Genomic DNA, 21,641 nt, shown 5'->3' with positions numbered 1-21,641 from the left:
AGGGGGATCCGTTGAAGCGTTCCAGAGTAATTACCTCATAAAGTGACAGTGGTCAGAATTGTAAAAATTGGCCCGGTCATTAACGTGCAAACCACCCGCAGGGCTTAAGGGGTTAATAAACAACATTTCCCACATGTCTACTTTAAATCGGCCCAATTTTGGAACAAAAACTTGTTAGGAAGTTCTAAGGGTTAAAAGTTGACCATCAACTTCTCATTTTTCCAACAAAATTTACAAAACTTTTTTTTTTTTTTTTTGAAGTGACTTTGAGGGGCTTTTATGACAGATGCACAAGTGACACCATTCTAGACTGTACCCCTCAAGGTGCTCAAAACCACATGCAAGACATTTAACCCTTTAGGTGCTTCATGGAAATTTTTGGAATGTGGAAGAAAACAATGAACATTTAACTTTTTGTCACAAGTTACTTTAGACCCAATTTTGTTATTTTCACAAGGGTAACAGGAAAAAATAGACTGTGTAATTTCTCCTGAGCACACTGATGCCCCATATGTGAGGGGAAAACCACTGTTTGGGTGCACAGCTCGGAAGGGAAGGAGCGCCATTTGACTTTTTGAATGTAAAATTTGTTTGAATAATTAGCAGATGCCATGTTGCATTTGGGGAGCCCCTGATGTGCCTAAACAGTGGAAACCCCCCACAAGTGACACCAATTTGGAAACTAGACCCCTTGAGGAACTTGTCTAGGTGTGGTGAGCACCTTTAACCCCCAGATGCTTTACAAATTTATAATTGAGCCATAATTCAATTTTCACATGTTTTTCATCCCCTAATTTTGCATTATCATAAGGGTAACAGGAGAAATTGCACCATGAAATTTGTTTTGCTAATTCTCCGGAGTACACGGATACCCCATATGTGGGGGAAAACCACTGCTTTGGTGTACGGCAGGGTTCGGAAGAGAAAGGAGCACTATGTTGGCTGGGACAGGTTGCAGACACCATGTCACATTTGAGGAGTTGCTGACATGCAGAAACCCCCCCCCCCACCCACAAGTGACCCCATTTTGTAAACTACACCTCTCAAGGAATTCATCTAGGGGAAGTAGTGAATATTTTTTTAATTTACACCATTGGGCAGTGAAGAAAACATGATTATATTACCACAAAAAAAAGCTTTACAGGGCAATGGTGTGAAAGTGTCACTTTCTTCTAAACGTGGCAATACCCCATATGTGGCTGTACCGCTTAGCCATACGGCGAGGGACTGAGTGCTATTTGACTCTTGGCGAACGAATTATTGTAGAATAGTTTGCAGACTCAATATACACAGTCCCTAAGTGCTAGAGCAGATTCCTCCCCCCCCCCCTCCCCCCACAAGTGGCCCCATTTTGGAAATTATACCCCTTTAGGAATTTACCTACAGGTGTAGTGACTCGTTTCCAGAAACAAGCAGCAGTGGATGTTGCGGAGTGAAAATTTCAAACTGCCATTGAAGTGACCAGTACATTGTGCCCAGATCATGCTTCTGGAGACATGCGCCTGTAAATTAGGCAGGCTCTCATCACTACAGGAATGCCAAACATTTGGACCCTAAAGGTAGTTTAGGCACAGGTCCCAATGTCCCCTGTCACTGCTACTGATCTTCACTGCACTTGCTGGACCCTGGGGGTCCTGAGCACTGCAGGACCATCAACTGTTTATAAACGTCAGCGCTGCTGAGCCCAGGCAGCGCCGGCCTTATATATTGTGGGCGGTTAAAGGATGTACATAGTGCATAATTGGCACTTGTATAAAACTTTTTTAGAAGTGTAATTTTTGGTAGAAATAACCAATGAAATTCATAATATCAACTTTTATAATCTACAGCACTTAAGCCCTGTCCAATCATGCATTGCCTTAGTTGTGCACTCTCAGGCATGCCCAGACACAACTGTCAGACTTTGGTCTAATTCCAAGTAGCATTATAGAATAGCAGCAGTAACGACACTGTAGTCTTGTTTGTTCTGTTTTGCAGAACTTCATAAGGAGCAAAACTGTTTAATGAGTTGCAGAATGTTGCTTTAATGTCATATAGCAGTGACCTCTTTTATATATGTGGAGATTATACCCCTAAAGCCCAGAAAAGGAGTATGACTGCAGTTAAGGCATCGGAGTTATATTTTGGATTCAAAATTGACTAAGACAGAGCATGGGCTCCTCATATGCTGCTCATCTTGTGCTACAAGTTTGAGGTCTTGACTGAAGGGTGTGCGACCATTGATGCCGTTTGCCATTCCAATTATCTGGAGAGAGCAGAAGGACCATATAACCAATTGTTACAATTGTCATGCAGAAGTATCTGGTTTTTCTTCTAAGAAATGGAGGTCTAATATCTCAACCTTGCTTCTGCAATTAGACCAGTGGCGCACAATGAAAGTCTACCAGTTCCAAAATCGCCACTGGTGTGGAGAATAGAAGATGACTATGAAATGACAGTTGATTTATTAGAGATGGAAGCCCCTGCTGATACAGATTTCAAACCATCAATATCAACTGCTCCTTGTTTAATATCTCAAGCAAGACTGAACGATTTGGGTTTCAGTCAGAACTTCTTGGATCAAGGTTGCAAGGGTGGAAACTGTTGCAGCCAGGTACAGCAATTTCAGTATTTTGCAGTCATGAAGACTTGACCAAATGGTTCAGTCAAGCTGACAGTCTCACTTCTTGCAGTGATATTACTGGATTGTTTTCTGACCTTGGAGTTGACAATGACCCAAGGGAATGGCAACTGTTCATTGATTCATCAGTCATAAGTTTGAAGGCTATCTTGCTACACAATGGCAATGTCTACCCTTCGATACCGATCGAAGAATAGGCTGACAGTCGTCTTCAGGCTTACAAGTCATAAGTGCAACTTGTCACTTAAAATACACTTCCTTCATTCACATTGACTTTTTCCCACCAAACCTCAGAGTTGTAAGTGATTAACATGGTGAGGTTTCATCAAGACATTTCCTAGATGGGGAAATGGTACCGGGGAGGTGGAGTCCCTCAATGCTGGATGACTATTGTTGGGATCTTGCCCGTGAATCATCACAGTGATTATAAATGACAAAACATTTCTAAACTTGATCGCTGTTGCTGACTTTTGCATTCGGAATATCGCGTGCCACTACGAATTTGACAGTATTCAATGCATACATTATAATCGCATTTTTCTCAAGTATCACATGATGGAGCAATTCTGAAGTTATTTCTGAACTCAGCATGACCATTCCAATAGGATTCACTCAATTGCATGCAGAAAACAAACCTTGTTGAACAGTGTGACCTATCCTGTGAGCATCTCGTAACTTATGCCCAGTCAACACTTTATTGGAAAAGTCAGTTCTTAGAAATATTTACAGGGTGTGATGCTTCAGTGGATGATACTGGCTGTATTGTAAATGTTATATGTAAACTGAATGCTATCCACTTTCTAAACAGCCATGTGAAACTCAGGGCCGAGGGTTATGCCTGACTAGTTTTACCAGTCCATGAACCTCTAGTACTGCTTGAAATGTTCTAGTTGGTATAGACCCTATTAGGCTAAACATCTTTATTACATAAAGATACGCAGGAATGAAATGTGGTCCCTGACTTCCCCCTGCTGAACAAGATGGCAGGGGTCACAGCATAACTACAAGCCTTTAGAAGACCATCAAATCTGACCACACACTTAAGCAATCTTTCTGATCTCCACTTTTGGCCCTCAGTTGAGATATGGTGGAGCATAAAATTTAATTGTCTCAAGGGCAAAGTAGTTTTGGGTGGGTAGGAAACAAATCTCCTTTGACAGCAAGACTTGAAAGGTGGCATAGTGGCTGGGTACCTGAGACGTGTAAGATTTGGCATTGTTGGGGTTTTTAAGAGGCAGGTGTATCCATTTTTAGAATTTTTTTTAAATTGGAATGTACTTTTGATCATGTATTTTATGACCAGTCCAACATGAGTAACAAATTATTTTTTTTCCTCTCCTTTAACCAACCTCTAAATTTAGCATCTCGTACCTGCCAGCCAGATCAATTCAAATGTGAGGATGGGAACTGCATTCATGGTACCAGGCAATGCGATGGTGTGAGAGACTGCCTTGATGGCACTGATGAAATTCACTGTAAAAATGGTGGGTGTATAAAAATTGCTTTATTTTCAGTGTCATGACTGCCCTGAAAAAGCAAGAAGTTCCTGTCTTATGGCTCTTCCTCATTTACCTTGTACGGTCTGCCATCTTTAGTAAATCAGTGTTCGGGATCTGGAAAATTCAAGTGCAAATCTGGAGAATGCATCGATATACAAAAGGTGTGCAACAAGAAAAAAGACTGCAAAGACTGGAGCGATGAACCAGAAAAGGAGTGCAGTAAGCTTCTTCCCTTACCTCCTCTGTAAAGATGCACAGATTTGATCAATTTTATTGTAATAGAAATGGCAGTTTAACCACAAAGTCCAGCAATCTGAGCACCATGCTAATTTATAGTTAAACTGCCCTTCTCAAAACAAATGCCATGCTACACCCCACTTATACATGGCAATTGCCATGACTTGTTGCTCTACTAACAGGTACCTTGGCAGATTTGGCCTCAAGGCACCAGAACCCTGGCACAGTATGTGCTAAACTTGTAAAATTGAATGTTACAAATGCTGTACACAATTGTCTAGGGCACAAAAATGAGCCAAGAACATGAAGTGGTGCACATTGAACTAGCACTTCAGCCTGGTCTACCATTTAAAAGGTGTTTAACTTGAGCAAATCTTAATCTGTTTTCAACATACTATATTTTAAAAAAAGAAGCCTTTTTTGACTGGAGACACAAGTGCTCAGTATTCGTGTTTGCCTAGGATGCTTGGGTACATAGAGTATCGTGGGTGCTCTGACATGTTCACATCCCCACATGTCTCAAGGCTGTTGGGACAGCCACAACATGCAGGGATTGCCTGACATACACAGGCAATCCCTGCATGTTTTGTGGCTAACATGTCTCTCGAGTACCTGCAATACTCCGTGCATACCTGAGCACTCTAGGCAGACTCGTGTAACAAGCACTTGCTCTCATCACTAGAGATGGCTTTAAAGCTATCGGTTAGACAGGATTACAGCAAGTTATAAAGCTATTCACAGCATTCTCTGGATCCATTGAGTACACAAATTTTTTAGGGGTCCTAAGTTGTACTGGTCAGTGGAGCCATAGACTAATGGCCAGGGGTAGTTCAACTATACTTGCGCCCCATCAACTAAGTCAGGTAATGGGTTTAGATTTTATGTAACTTTATATAAAATGTTCAACGTTGCTCTAATCTTCACTCTAAGATTAATCTATAAAGATGGTCTCCAAAATAAGTGACTTTCTGATTGTTGGGATCCAACAAGGTTGACAATACCCTAGCTACATGAAGCCATGAATACAGAACACTTTGCTTTTCCTAGAAATCTCTTACAGAATGGCTGCATGTTGTGCACTTCAGAGCTATGTCCTCTGGATAGTTGCCCCTTTTCAAAAACTATCAAGGTTCAAATAACTGACACTGTAGAATTGATTAGTGTTCTCAGCTTCATTAATCTCTTCACTTCAAAGATTTGTAGCGGTGCCGGCTTCATGGTCAGAATAACTTAATTGCCTAATTTTTGTGGGCTTAAAGGTTGTCCTCCCAAAAAAACAACAATTTCAAGGTCACCTAAAATTTAGTTTCTCAGTTCCCTATTCTAATATCTCCTAGATCGGGACGAGTGTATGGTGAATAATGGGGGCTGCTCCCACTTGTGCCATGACTTGGTGGTTGGCTATGAATGTGACTGCCCAGCTGGCTTTGAACTGATTGACCGAAAAACATGTGGAGGTAAGGGCCTTGTGATAACCTATCATTTTTGACACAAGTCACATTGATTTAAAGTTAAAATCCTCCCCAGTATGCAACAAATCCAAAGCACCCATTACAAGTGGTTTAAAGTATCTTGGATTTTTGTGACCATGCAGACCTTCTAACCCTCTGCATTGACAGCTGACTAATATTTACTTATTGGTTATTAATGGAAACTGTAAGATTTATGGTGTGCTCTAGGGACTAAACTGTTGATCAGTGGGATCTCCACTAACTTTTTCTAATACTTGGATTTACCTCTTAAGATATTGATGAGTGTCAAAATCCTGGAATCTGCAGTCAGATATGTGTTAACCTGAAAGGAGGATACAAGTGTGAATGCAGCAAAGGCTATCAAATGGATCTGACCACTGGTGTTTGCAAGGCAGTAGGTAAGTCTAAAGGATGATAAATTGCACTAGCTAGTGATGGTGCATACTGTACATGCCTTACACAGCAAAGAATAAACTTTTTTTTTTTATATATCCAGAATTGTTTTTAACAAAGCTCACTATTCTTGTAGGAAGAGAACCTTGCCTGATATTCACAAATCGCAGGGATATCCGGAAGATTGGACTTGAAAGGAAGGAATATATCCAACTAGTAGAGCAACTGCGGAACACTGTGGCACTTGATGCAGATATCTCAGGGCAAAGTCTTTTCTGGGCTGACACCATTCAAAAGTCAATATTTCAGTATGTCAGTTTCTTGTGATTGGCACTTTAACTTTATCTAGATCAGTGGTACACATGCACACACTCTTCTGACCGAAGGGGGTCGTGAGCCACATCTTGCTTCTGATTCCCTCTTCACAAACAGAGCCCCCATTACTGGTATGATGGCCAAAGCTTTTTCACAGAAATCACAACATGGCAGTATACCAAGATCCAGAGGTTCCCACAGTGCCTTCATTCATTGCTTCCAGCTTCAACACCTGACAGTTGTCGTCATCTTGTGTCCAGCGTACCATAATTAAATGATCTTCAAACCCCCACAGCCAGAATGTGCACAAAAGCAGATGTGAATGTGCATGGCTACTCACAAAATTTACCATCTGGAGACCTCCTCTTCATAGTCTGCTAAACCGGGTGCTAATGCACCAAACTGGCAGGCAGCAGTGAGCCACAAATTATGGGCCTGCAAGCCACATGCGGCTCCTGAGCCACAAGTTGGGGGACCCCTGAACTAGATAAAGATCTTTTGGCTGTCTTGGTGACTGTTACAAATGCATATCAAAGTAAAATGAACTGAAGAAAGAGTTCTGCAGCACTTTCCAATGATGCAATTGGGAGAAACTTCATTTCACAGTATTTAAATGGGTTCTCTGGAAATATTAAAGGAAAAAAAAATGTCTTAAATGTTAGCAAATCACTGGTTTCATGTAGGGAGGTAATCTCTAGCATTAGTGGCTTCCAGTTGTTACACTGACAGTTTAAAAGGGCTGTCCAATCGCAAGATATTGACAATATTCTTGTGAAAAGTGCTGTCGAACCATTGCACCACTTGACAGTGTTTTGAGCCTCCTGGACCTAGTTTAAAACTCTAAAAAAAAAAAAAAAAAAAAAAAAAAAACCCCACCTTTCAATTGAAATCTAAAGTGGGTCTAATATAAGTGTTCACAAGACACTGTCAAATAGATCTTCAAATGGAATAAATGCCTTCACCCTTACCAGGTCTAACACTTCAAAGCAACGACACCATTCTTTCCCATCTTACTGCAGCTGCTAAGATGTCACTACTTGGTACAAGATGCTGTTGTCAGTAAGGGTGAGCCAAGAATGAATGCACCTGGCCTCATGAGCAAACTTTAGCTGAACTTCAATAATGCTCGCTGTTCAACTTTTAATGCTTGTGGGTTTTTTACACAACCTCATTACATTTGTGATGTAGTTCATGACATCTGACAGATCCATCTCTAATGATGCAATTAGCTTTTAATACAGTACTGAAGAGGGTCTCCATCCATAGATTTGTCTCTGGGCATGGGTCCTAATACAACAGTTCAGGAGCAAAAGTTGTTTTCAGCTGTTTCTTTATCTTGTAGGGCATCTGTGGATAGTCGTGATGGTATAGGAAGACATGTAAAGGTCATAGATGGGCTCTATAGTCCTGCTGCCATTGCTGTTGACTGGGTCTACAAGAACATTTATTGGACAGATACTGGATTAAAGACAATATCTGTGTCAAACTTTGATGGGTCAAAGCGGAAAGTCTTGTTCAACACCGGTTTAAAGGATCCATCTTCTGTTGCTGTTGATCCAATTTCTGGGTGAGTACAGCAACTTTACTGGCAAGATACAGAGTTGGTGTTGCCCTTATGGGGTGCCTGATTAGGATAACATAATTTTTGCTAGAATGGTTCTAAGATGCCATAAAGCCCTGCTGCTGGGACACTTCAACTTATTTAAGGGGTGGTCTTAAGTCCAATTTAGATCTCATTCTAAATCCCTATCTAGTGCTGTTTTCTAATACCTCTATTAAAAGTTCTGGAACTGCAATTCTTTCCTGTGACTGTCTGAGACTCCCAGTGCATGCTGGGATACTCTGCCCCTTGCTATAACTCTTCATTTGAGGCTGCAGTTACTGCACCGGTCAGTCTTGTTTCAGGGGCTGTGCTCATCCCTGACTTTCTGGAAATGACCACTGCCTCAGCCCCATGATCTGACTGGTTGCACTGGGATTCTCAAAGCATCACACATAATATATATTTACTATTTACACAGTAACAGTTGGTGTACTTGGGGAACAGTAGGGAACTTAATACAAGTATATTAAATTGCTTAGATTGCAGCACTAAATGGTCAGGGACTTGGAATGAAATTTAGTTTGACTTCAGATCACACCTTTAATACTTGCTGCCAGATGAAGTCCCTGCAGCTCATTAGTGCAGAAATGCAAATGCTTCCTGATCTGACTTGTGCACAATTCCACTACTCTGCATAAAGTCTGAATTGATAAATTTGGAAACTAAGATCTGTCAGGAGATCTTGCTGGGGTGGGGTTCCATAAAATAAAAAATATTTTGATTACTAGAAAATAACTACCACTTATTTTGTATCTATTCTTTACAACCTTTTAAAAGGGAAGGAGGCTTACATTTTCTTTAATATCAGTAAATGTAGCATGAATGTGTCTTAAGCAGTGTTTAACACCATATCCAGAATACTATAGATGTTTACCAACAGATTAATGGGGTACAACGTTATAGTAACACGTTTTGGTGATTCACCATTTTGTTAACCACTGGACACCAACTTTCTGGCTTCACCAAAATGTGACAACTCAAATCCCTCCCACCATAATAAAGTTAAGACTCCTAATGTACCCATTGTTTAGTGGTCTATGTAAATGTAGAGTTTAATACACTGGGTTTCCTGACCTGAGCCTGATGGATTCATGTATTTCTGAGGCTGTTGCCATCAGGTCAAGAGACCCACAGCCTGTCCATGCATTGTGGTCCTTACACTTAATGGTATGGTGTAGTTCCCTGCCCTCTATATAAATCTACTATCAAGTGTGTGTGTGTGTTCTCTAGAGTATTAAAAAAAGATATTGTAGTATATTTTAACTAAACATGCCAGTTGTGTACTGCTCTAAATATCATGGACTATGTCCCGTAATCTTGGTTCCCAGTATTGATTGCTATAACTGATCTGTCCACTTGTCTCCAGGTTTATTTATTGGTCAGATTGGGGAGAGCCTGCAAAGATTGAAAAAGCTGGAATGAATGGAATAGACAGACAGCAACTGGTGACAAGTGACATCCAGCGACCAAGTGGCATTGTATTGGGTAAATATTGCTGAACTAACACTTCTCTGCATTAATGTTAAATCTTTAAACCTATATTTAAAATATAATTTAATTTTTAGATTTGGTTAAGAGTCGCCTGTACTGGCTTGATTTGAAACTGCATCAACTCTGTAGCGTGGACCTTAATGGACAGGATCGCCGGATAATCCTGAAGTCTTATGAATTTTTAGCTCATCCACTTGCGCTTACAATATTTGAGGTGAAGCCAACAGTAATTCTGCAAAAACCTCTTTAGCAGCTTACCAGCTGTCTTCATAAACTTTATTATGTTTCTAGGATAGGGTCTATTGGATTGATGGGGAGAATGAAGCAATTTATGGTGCCAACAAGTTTACTGGCCAAGAATTGGAAACATTGGTTAACAACTTAAATGATGCCCAAGATATCATTGTCTATCATGACCTTATCCAGCCTCCAGGTAGTATGATTATGTAGTGTTCAGAAAATACTCAGAATACTAGATGTGGAATGAGTCAAACGTAAAGTCCTTTATCAATAGGAAAAAACTGGTGTAACGAGATACTTCACAATGGCGGATGTGATTACCTGTGCTTGCCAGCTCCACAGATAAATGAACGCTCTCCAAAATATACTTGTGTGTGCCCTGCTGGCTTACAACTTTATGATGACCGAAAATGTAAAAAAGGTATGTGCACATATTAAACACTACTGCCTTCTGACACTTTGTGGTATAAAACTTACAAATGTAGTTTTTTTTTTTTTCTATAGAAAGTTATTTAAAATCTGCTTGTCACCCCTCCCCCCAGGAGTATTAAATCATTATTCACATTGTACATTTACCCACTTGTCCTGGAGTCTCAATGTATTGACTGTTTTTAGTCACATTCCACTAGTGGCATGATCAATGTGTAGTCATATATCACCAAGGATTTCCATGGTCCTGTAATTGTTAGGCTACATGGTGTGTTAAGATTTTCATTTAAAAAATACACTTCTGTCTTAAGGTAGGAGAGAAGATTCTATTACCATCCCTACAGGATTACATCCTGAAAAAGCACTTCCAGGGGGTAAGTGCTTAATATGACTAAGTACAGTATGGGTAAAGCTATTTGGGTTTCCTTAGGTGTCAGTTTCTAAGCAGTAATCATAGATGTGTACATTAGACTTGGCACAGTGAACTTCAGCCAAGAATGGTCCGAGTATTGTACTTCTGTTCTATAAGCAGTTCTAGGTTCTTTTTTTTCTGACTGCCATAGTAATTGTTGGGGCTCATACAGATGGCCATATTTTCAGCCATTGTGTTCAAGGGACAGGCACTATAATCCATAAACCAGTGTGCTTGTGTACAGATTTTTCCATACATGCCAATGGTGGCTAGTTTATGGACCAGAGTAGCTCATGTCAATAACGGGCAACTGATTTCTGCTTAGAAAGGAGCCCATCACTTGCAGAACTTGAAGGGACTGGCCTGAGCTTTAGTACAGCAGACTGATAAGACTTTAAATCCAGCGTTACTATGAGCATACAGTACAGACCAAAAGTTTGGACACGCCTTCTCATTTAAAGATTTTTCTGTATTTTCATGACTTTGAAAATTGTACATTCACACTGAAGGCATCAAAACTATGAATTAACACATGTGGAATTATATACTTAACAAAAAAGTGTGAAACAACTGAAAATGTCTTATATTCTAGGTTCTTCAAAGTAGCCACCTTTTGCTTTGACTGCTTTGCACACTCTGGCATTCTCTTGATGGGCTTCAAGAGGTAGTCACCGGAAATGGTCTTCCAACAATCTTGAAGGAGTTCCCAGAGATGCTTTGCACTTGTTGGCCCTCTTGCCTTCAATCTGCAGTCCAGCTCACCCCAAACCATCTCAATTGGGTTCAGGTCTGGTGACTGGAGGCCAGGTCATCTGGCGTAGCACCCCATCACTCTCCTTCTTGGCCAAATAGCCCTTACACAGCCTGGAGGTGTGTTTGGGGTCATTGTCCTGTTGAAAAATAAATGATGGTCCAACTAAACGCAAACCAGATGGAATAGCATGCCACTGCAAGATGCTGTGGTAGCCATGCTGGTTCAGTATGCCTTCAATTTTGAATAAATCCCCAACAGTGTCGCCAGCAAAGCACCCCCACACCATCACACCTCCTCCATGAAGAGATGTGTCTGCTGCTAGAACTCTGTGTGGCATTGACCTGGTCTCTAATCTGAGCTGCTGTTAACCTGCGATTTCTGTGGCTGGTGACTCGGATAAACTTATCCTCAGAAGCCGAGGTGACTCTTGGTCTTCCTTTCCTGGGGCGGTCCTCATGTGAGCCAGTTTCTTTGTAGCTCTTGATGGTTTTTGCAACAGCACTTGGGGACACATTCAAAGTTTGCCCAATTTTTCAGACTGACTGACCTTCATTTCTTAAAGTAATGATGACCACTCATTTTTTTTCTTTACTTAGCTGCTTTTTTTCTTGCCATAATACAAATTCTAACAGTCTATTCAGTAGGACTATCAGCTGTGTATCCACCAGACTTCTGCACAACACAACTGATGGTCCCAACCCCATTTACAAGGCAAGAAATCCCACTTATTAAACCTGACAGGGCACACCTGTGAAGTGAAAACAATTTCCGGTGGCTACCTCTTGAAGCTCATCAAGAGAATGCCAAGAGTGTGCAAAGCAGTCATCAAAGCAAAAGGTGGCTACTTTGAAGAACCTAGAATATAAGACATATTTTCAGTTTCACACTTTTTATTAAATATATAATGCCACATGTGTTAATTCATAGTTTTGATGCCTTCAGTGTGAATGTACAATTTTCAAAGGCATGAAAATACAGAAAAATCTTTAAATGAGAAGGTGTCCAAACTTTTGGTCTGTACTGTATATAAAGCAGAGTAAGACTATTCTACAATTCTTAAATTGTCACACCCATTCAAAGTACAAGTTTTTTTCTTTAAGGAAATTTTATGAATTCAGCTTTAAGACAATAGCAATGTATACTTTAACAAGTTTTTTTAAGGCATAACTTTGCACATGTCAGGCCATTATGTAAAGTCATTTGTGTTTTCACATGTTACTGGTTCTTTAACATCCACAACGTACAGACATTCTCTCCCCAAGCCAAATACCATCTCACTCAGATTTCAAGGTTGTGTTGTGACAGTTTTACTCCCTAGCAGTCTATCAATGTAGAACTTTAAGATTGGAGGCTTCAGTAATCAATCTTGGATTGCCTGTGTTTTCCTGCCCTATAAATTGAAATTATTTTTTTTTTCTTAGAATTCAATAGTAACACATCTGTTTATGAGGGAAGTAACACCAAGGATGCATCTGCGGCCTGGGCCATTCTTCCTATCTGTAAGTGGTCGTGGAAATGTAAACTAAACAGCTAAGTCTTGGTTATTTTCCTTGATACTGGAGTTGGGTTTTTCTCGGCACATTCAAGTAAAGGCTTGATGTGTTTTGTTTCTTGTATATATTGTGGTAACGCTTGCATATCTTGTCTTCTAGTGTTACTAGTTATGGTAGCAACCGGTGCATACCTTATGTGGCGTAACTGGCAGAGGAAGAACATGAAAAGCATGAATTTTGATAATCCTGTGTACTTAAAAACCACAGAAGAGGACCTCACTATCGATATTGGAAGGCATGGGGGCAACATAGGACACACGTATCCAGCAGTAAGTTCTTTGCACTTTATCAGGTTTGTAGGCTAGAAATGTGACTTGCCAGAGGTTCCCTTCAAACATCAGAATAACGTTCCTTGAGTCCCTAAACTTTGTACAGGAGAGAACCCATTTATTTCAATCTTGTAATCTATACAACATGTATTGTAACAGTTACAAGATCAGCCAAGTGAAGTCAAACTGCTGCAGATAAAAAAAACTAAGTCTGAGCCCTCAACTTTTACTTAATGAGAAATTAATTTTAATCAATGGATCTTGGAAGAACTTCCACTATTGGATGTGTTTTATCTCGGCACAGGAACATTTTAATCCTATAAATGTGCCCCTACTGTGTAATGGCAGTGTCTGACTGTACAGGAACATGGTCTGATCATATCACATCTCCTGGTCAGGGAGGGGAAGCCAAAAATGATTGTAGATTCCACCCCCACCCAAGAGATGTGGTATGATCAGACCATGTTCCTGTACAGTCAGACACAGCCATTACACAGCACGGGCACATTTGAGATTCTCCACACAAACACTATATTTACACGCATCCAATTGTGGAACTTAATTTTAACCAATAGAACTTGTTCATGCAAAAACCCCTTTAACTTGGTACCTGGTAGAACACCAAAAAAAGCCTTGTCAAGCAAGCTCATTGCTTCAGAATTGCATGGTCCCAGGGTTTGTCGTCTTTCAAAAGCCACCTAGATTTTGGGGGCATGTCCCCTTGATTTACTTTATGAAGACACTAAAATTAAGTTAATGGCTCCCTAGTGATCGCCCCCCTCCACCCTTGTGTGACGCAGATGCTAAAACCTATTCCTTGTAACAAAATATAGGGTACCTGCCCATGTACAGTAATCACTGCAGTTAGTCAAACTTTAACTAGTAAGCTACAAGTAGTTCTCAAACTTGACCGTTGCTGCCCCCCACCTGTCACTTCAAGGTTTTTTTCTTGAAACTAGATTTCAAGTAAATGACTTGGCTCTACACTAAAATGTACAATTGCAGCACTGTGTCCTTCAAATTTACACAAATATTGATATTGAACTGCAACAGGTAATTAAAGAGGAATATCATAGTTGGCTTTCATAATTGAATACACATGACTAACTTTAATTTACAGAAATCTGCTTTTTTTTCCTCCTGAACTGATTCATTCTCAATTCACAGGTAAAACGGTGTTCAGCAAGTACAGAATTCTCAATCATTGAGGAGATGGTGTTATAGGGGACTATGAGCACCAACTGTAGTTTCAGGAGAACTTGTAGAATTCTTGTCTCCTAGCTTTTCCCAGCCACCTCCCCCTATAGTTCATGCTTTTAAAATTCTCATCTTCCTTCACTGAAAACAGAATTTATTCATGAATTGAGTGATCAGTCCAGGAGAAGCAGATTTGTTAAGATATTAGAGTTGCTTATTCTAAAGTGTAGCATTGACTCCCAAAATAAAGCATAGGTTCACTAAAGTGGTGGCTTTCTCTAAAGGTGCAAAATCTACTGTACAGAATTGTATAGGACCAAAATGAACAAGGCTGACTATAGGATTTTAAGATTTTATTTCTATAACAGTCTAAACGCTCAAATTTCTTTTCTGCAGATATCTGTTGTAAACACAGAAGACGACATGTCATGAGCCCGGCTATACATGGTTGGCATTCACCATCCTCCTTCAGTCTACACTGCTTCAACAGGATATTTTGGTTCCAGATGGTAGCCAGTCCAGAAGCTGAACGCATCCTGCCCCTTATTATGGAAGTGACTATTTTGTATGTGTGACACCGCCGTTATGAATGGAACCTGCAATGGAAACCTTATGTATATATTTCTTAATAAGCTTGTTCAGCTTTTGAAAAGGTTACCATTTCATCCATAGCCCCTCATACCTTTATTTATTTTTCAGTATTAGCAACTCTTCACTCCCACATAGGCCAAGTACTGTATAAAGCACTTTCCATAAAAGCCATATCCCAGCAATGAAATCTTGTGCTATATATAGTGAATTCACCTGTACATACCTGTATAGGCAGTTGTACATATCTCTGAAGACACAATCACTATTCTGAAGCACTTTGAAGTCTTTTTGATTGTAAATATCTTTCTGTACACTGGAATTTTTTTTTTTTTTTTGACTGGATGGGGCAATGGCAATAGACTAAAACAAAACGGGTTATTCATATAAAATTGCCAAATAACTTCTTAACCTTTAAACAATTTTGTATGTGTGAATGCAGCTGTAAATGTGTATTGACTGTGACCTTTTTTCTAGAGGTATACAGAGGGTGAATTTCCTATCCAAACCACTGGAGATTCTTTTTGAGAATAAAAGAAAAATGATTTACTATATATTGTGTACCACCTTTGTGAATGGCATATAAATACTGCTGTTGGCAAGCAGAAATGGGTGCTGCATATGACACAATATTCCACTTAGTAATCAAGTGTCTTTATTACTGAAGTCTCATTCATTGTGCAAGAAAGGACAAAGGCTGCAATGAAGGCAAGTGGAATGGATTTCTTCTTGACAGGGAAAGTGTAACAAATTGATCTGAGCCACATGATATTCTCAGCTCCCAATGTCCCTTAAGTCATTAAAATGATTCATTTTGGAAAAAATACTTGGGATAAAAACATTTTAGGTTTTGTTACCATGGACCACTATGTGTAAATGAGCAAGTTGATTGTAGTGTAGTCTAAGAAAATTGCTGGATAAACTATAACCCCACCTCCTATTCCAAAAGCTGAGGCACTGTAAAATGTGAAGGTAAGAATACAATCACTTGAATCTTGACCATGGTGTATTCACAATAGAAAACATCAGAAGTTGAAAGTTGGACATTTCCCTTTTTTATTTGCAGGGGGAAACCTAAATTTGCAGCAAATTTCAAGTTGGGTTAGTTAACACAAGGCTGGAAAAGTAACACGAGTTAAAAATTAACCCTCTAGCTGTTAAGTCCCATGACTGTATAAAAGCAGTCTCAGCAAATGCAGTATATCACAAGGGAGTACCTCTCATTTTTATAAAGGTTTTATATTTTCATGGGGGCAATACTGAAGATATGACACTTTGTTACAAGCTGTACACGGACTACTTTACATTGTATAACAGTGTAAATTTGGTGTGCCCTCTAACTCGACGCAGACATTAATGTCTAAACCACTGGCAACTTGTGAGTTCACCCCTAAGTGAAGATGGCCACACAAAATATTGACACTTTGGCTACCATTATTTTCAAGCATTATTTTATTGACCTTGTAGGGGCATACAGAGTAATATTTCAATATTTGCAGATGACACTAAACTCTGCAGGGTAATCAATACAGAGGAGGACAATTTTATATTACAGGAGGATCTATGTAAACTAGAAGCTTGGGCTGATAAATGGCAAATGAGCTTTAATGGGGATAAATGTAAGGTAATGCACTTGGGCAGAGGAAATAAAATGTATAATTATATGCTTAATTGTAAAACACTGGGCAAAACTGTAACTGAAAGACCTGGGTGTATTGGTGGACGACAAGCTCACGTTTAGTGGCCAGTGTCAGGCTGCTGCTGCAAAGGCAAATAAAATAATGGGATGCATTAAAAGGCATAGATGCTCATGAGGAGAACATAATTTTACCTCTATAAAAGTCATTAGTGCGACCACACTTAAAATACTGTGTACAGTTCTGGTCTCCGGTGTATAAGAAAGACATAGCTGAACTAGAGCGGGTGCAGAGAAGAGCGACCAAGGTTATTAGAGGACTGGGGGGTCTGCAATACCAAGACAGGTTATTACACTTGGGGTTATTTACTGTGGAAAAACGAAGGCTTAGGGGTGATCTTTTTACTATGTACAAGTATATGAGGGGACAGTACAAAGACCTTTCTAATCTTTTTACTCTGAGGCCTGAGATGGGGACAAGGGGGCATGTTCTACATCTGGAGGAAAGAAGGTTTAATCCTAATCAGACGGGGATTCTTTACTGTAAGAGCAGTGAGACTATGGAACTCTCTGCCGCATAATGTTGTAATGAGTGATTCACTGTTAATTTAAGAAGGGCATGGATGCCTTTCTTGAAAAGTATAATATTACAGGTTATAAAAACTAGATTCCATGATAGGGTGTTGATCCAGGGAACTAGTCTGATTGTCGTATTGAGTCGGGAAGGAATTTTTTTTTTCCCTAATGTGGAGCGAAGTGTTTGCCACATGGGTTTTTTTTTTTTTTGCCTTCCTCTGGATCAACATGTTAGGCTATGGGTTGAACTAGATGGACTTAGTCTTCCTTCAACCTTAAACTGTTACTATGCCTTAACTTTCTTGGCCATGGTGTTCACTAGAGCTTTACAGGCAGCCACTAAAATCCTCTTCCACTCCATGACGTTACAGTGCTGGTGGATGTTGGCAAACTTGTGCTCTTCCACCATCCATTTGAGGATGCCCCACAGATGCTCAGCAAGGTTTAGGTCTGGAGACATGCTTGGCCTGTCCAGCACCTTTACCCTCAGTTTCTTTAGCAATGGTCATCTTTAGGTGTCTTTGGAGTTGTTGGTGGTGAGTGTACTATATTGAGCATCAGGGTGCTCTGGTACAATTTGTTACACCAATCGAGTATTGTGGGTACTCTAACGTCTTGCTGTTAGATCATGGGTACCACTGCAGCTGTTAGACAGCCAAACAGTGATTACTTGCCATACACAGTAATGCTGTAGAGATGTTGGCTGCTGGCATTACACTGGCTTGCTGCATCTAGTCTTGTAGAAGACCAGATGACGCAATGCAGCTGGCCAATCAAAGTAATGCTAGTAGCCAGTACAGCATTACCATGTATGGCAAGAAATCCTCCATGGTTTTTGGCTAACAGCCACAATGGCACTCAAGCACCCACAATACTCAATTGAGTGGTGAGCACTCGCTTAAAACTAGTTGGAATACTGCCCTGTGGCCCAGTTTCCAAAGGTAGGGGGATCACTCTGCTTTAGCATGTTCGTATTCATGGTTGCCTCAATGAACAATTGCTCCTCACAGCTGGCAGCACTCATGCAGCCCCAAACCGTGACAATCCCACCATGCTTGACTGACACCGAGACAAGTGTCTTGCCTACAAGCGTGTATGGCAGCAACCATGTGAGGAGTACAATCGGAACTAAAGTGTCTTGGTCTTGTCAGACCACAGTTCCAGTAATCCATGTCCTTGTCTTCATGTCTACAGGTTTTTTGTGCGTTCTCTTTAGAGGATTCCTTCTGGAATGGCAGACCAATTTGAAGCACAAGAGGTTAAAAGCCCTCCCACCCCCAACCTCCTCAGTGGTTTTCCTACACAGGACAGGGAGTACAGGAGGAGCGCTGGTGCAGGAGCACTGGTGTGAAGACAAATACATCGGGGGGGCCACGGCTCTCTCCTTCCCGCCGCCAAGCGGGTCCTGGGCCGACACTCCCTGTCAGGAGTCCCTCAGCCCTCCGGTGTGCTGGAGCCTCCGGGTGCCGCTTCCCCATCGCTGGGGCTCTGTGTCCTGCTTCTCCTGGCTCCGGAAACCGCCCGGCGTTGAAACCGGAAGTTCGGGATGACTACTTCCGGTGGCGGTCGCGCGGGAAATTCAAACCGTGGTTAAGACCAGATGCCAGGGAGCAGGGAAAATGACTGGGCGACCAGGTAAGGCAGAGGAAGGGGGGCTGGGGAGCACAAAGGCTTACAGCTTGGGCACCCCTGACAGCAAAATGGCAGATGTCTCACCACCCTCCCTGGATCGCCCCACAGTCATGTGAGTGTACCATTACCTCCTTTTATATGGTTAATGGAGCTTACTCTTACCAGGCCCTCCATATTTTTTAGAGGATCTATCTGGGCAGTTACCACCTCCTTCTAAGAAATCGAAGGATACAGAGGAAAAAAGGCCACAGTAAAATCCAAGAGGTGCCTGGATTGTAACATCAGACTTCCCGACTCATAAACAGTCTATGTGCTGAGTGTAGAGCCTCCATGCTAAAGGAGGAGCACGGGGCTTTAATAAACGAGAGCAGTAACATTCAGGATGAGATGTTGGATGGTCTTAGAACCCAGAGATCCATGGTTTTTCCTGTTAATGCCCATGTGAAGGACATGATACTGGAGGAATGGGAGGATGTGGAGAAGAGACTCTCTATACCACAAGACTTCCACCTGACTATCTTTTGACCCAGAGGACACCAATGTGTGGGACACTATTCCTAAAATTGATGTCCTGGTGGTCAAGAAAACCTCTATCCCCTTTGAAGACTCATCAGGACTTAAAGATCCTATGGATAGGAAGGCGGATGGACTTTTGAAAAAAGCCTGGGAGGCTTCAGTAGCAATTATTAAATCTAATATCGCTGCTACATCTATCCATGAGAGTCTGGCTAGAAGAGCTAGTCACCTACGAGATGGCACCCCAAGGGAATCTCTCCTTCAATCATTGCCCCTATTAAAAATGGCAACAAATTTTATGGCCGATGCTTCAGCGGAATCGGTCAGATTTGCGGCCAGAAATAATGCGCTTTCCAACTCGGCCCGTAGAGCTGTTTGGTTAAAAACATGGTCTGGAAATACAGCTTCTAAGAACAAACTGTGCTCCATTCCATTTTCAGGGCTTGGAGTATTCGGACCTGTACTAGATGACATTCTAGAAAAAGCGTCCGATAAAAAGAAGGGCTTCCCTGAGGAGGAAAAGAAGGAGCAGCCCTTTCGTAAACCGTTCCCCCTCCCGTAAATGAAGTTTTTCGGAAACAGTTGGCATCGGGTAACTCAAAATCCCTGAATACTAACAACTATAGTGCAGTGCAGGGTTACAGGATAGAATTTTCTCAAAATTCCGCCTGACGAGAGGTTCCCCTACCTCTCTTTCCCGTCTGCAGGCAGACCTAGAGAAGCTGCTGCATCAGAGGGTTATTGTACCAGTTCCAGAACACAAATAACATCAGGGCCATTACTCCTCCCTGTTTTCAATAAAGAAACCGTCGGGGGAGTTCCGTACGATTATCAACCTGAAACCCCTAAACGGGTGGGTCCGCTACAAGATATTCTGCAGGGAATCAGTAAGATCAGCCATCCCTCTAATAAACATGGATGCGGTAATGTGCACCTTGGAACTTAGGGATGCATACTACCACCTGCTAATACATTCCTCAAGTCAGCAATATCTGAGGTTTGCACTACCATCAGGCAGTCAGATTCTACACTACCAGTTCCGATGTCTTCCTTTTGGCCTGTCATCTGCTCCCAGAATCTTTACAAAGATCATGGCAGAGGTGGTGGCCTGTATCCGACTCAGATATTACCATCATTCCGTACTTGGACGACTTCCTGTTGGTAGCAGGATCTCCTCTAGATATGACGCAACATCTGGAACTTGTCCTACGGACAGTAACCAACCTGGGTTTGATTGTGAACAAAGAAAAATCCAGTTTTGTCCCAAGTACATCACACATCTTCCTGGGAGTCCATCTCGACTCCCGAATACGAATATCTTATCTCCCGGAAGACAAGATGCTCTTAATTCCACAAAGGATTCGTTCTTTTGCAAGAGAGAAGAAACATTCAATCCGGAAGGCAGCGAGTATTTTGGGAATCATGATGTCATGCATCTCCTGCGTCATATGGAGCCAGTTCCATTCCAGGCCTCTACAGAAATGCATCCTGGAAGTGACAGACGGACATCAGAATTTCCTAGACAGGAAGATGTCTTTGTCCAGAGACGCCCAGGACTCTCTACACTGGTGGCTTGACCAGAAGAATCTACGGAAGGAAGTGCAGTGAATTCTGGAACCTTGCCTTTTAGTGACCACGGACACAAGTCTCTCAGGATGGGGAACTCGAGTGGGAGATTCTTATCTCCAAGGAACATGGTCCACGGAGATTCAGACCCGATCATCGAATTTTCGGTAACTACAGGCAATCTGGGAAGCCCTACAGAGAAGCCGGGCGGTCTTAAAAGACAAACATGTAAAAATTTTATCGGACAACATCACGGCAGTCTCTTTCATCAGACATCAGGGCGGACCAGGACATCCACTTCTCCAGTCCCTGACCAACAGGATATTCTTAGGTATAGAGAAGATCGTGAGCTCCGTTTCAGCAGTTCACCTTCGGGGATCCAACAATCAGGAGGCAGATTACCTCAGAAGGCTTCAGAATGGGAACTGAAGGAAGAGGTGTTCCAGCAATTAACCCGCAGATGGGGTCAGCCGCACCTAGACCTTTTTGCATCCAGAACAAATGCAAAGACAACATCTTTCTTCTCTCTCGACCCAGGAGATCATCCTCTGGCAGTGGACGCACTCTCACAATATTGGGGAGAGGGCCTAACATATGCCTTCCCACCTGCTCCTCTAATTCCGAGAATGCTGCTGAAAATTCA

General features: G+C 41.5%; 1 protein-coding gene across 2 annotated transcripts in view; it reads left to right on the top strand.

The window, feature by feature from the left end:
- Positions 1-15,601, top strand: part of VLDLR (very low density lipoprotein receptor) — a 42,228-nt gene extending 26,627 nt beyond the window's left edge. Inside the window, exons 6-19 of one of the 2 annotated variants that reach the window (XM_073669255.1) lie at positions 3,982-4,104; positions 4,216-4,338; positions 5,694-5,813; positions 6,101-6,226; positions 6,358-6,529; positions 7,879-8,103; positions 9,506-9,624; positions 9,705-9,844; positions 9,922-10,063; positions 10,145-10,291; positions 10,611-10,673; positions 12,887-12,964; positions 13,118-13,287; positions 14,881-15,601. In XM_073669255.1, coding sequence (XP_073525356.1) covers positions 3,982-4,104; positions 4,216-4,338; positions 5,694-5,813; positions 6,101-6,226; positions 6,358-6,529; positions 7,879-8,103; positions 9,506-9,624; positions 9,705-9,844; positions 9,922-10,063; positions 10,145-10,291; positions 10,611-10,673; positions 12,887-12,964; positions 13,118-13,287; positions 14,881-14,916 — 1,784 coding nt within the window. In that variant the 3' untranslated portion in view covers positions 14,917-15,601. The remainder of the gene's footprint in view (positions 1-3,981; positions 4,105-4,215; positions 4,339-5,693; positions 5,814-6,100; positions 6,227-6,357; positions 6,530-7,878; positions 8,104-9,505; positions 9,625-9,704; positions 9,845-9,921; positions 10,064-10,144; positions 10,292-10,610; positions 10,674-12,886; positions 12,965-13,117; positions 13,288-14,880) is intronic. The other variant, XM_073669269.1, reaches the window with a different exon arrangement.
- The last annotated feature ends 6,040 nt before the right edge of the window (positions 15,602-21,641 follow it).

Source organism: Phyllobates terribilis, unplaced genomic scaffold, assembly GCF_046119375.1.
Source record: "Phyllobates terribilis strain yellow unplaced genomic scaffold, ASM4611937v1 Scaffold_1__5_contigs__length_1240528914, whole genome shotgun sequence".
NCBI lineage: Eukaryota > Metazoa > Chordata > Amphibia > Anura > Dendrobatidae > Phyllobates > Phyllobates terribilis.
The sequence above is the reverse complement of the archived record's forward strand: the minus strand, read 5'-3'. Positions and strand labels throughout refer to the sequence as shown.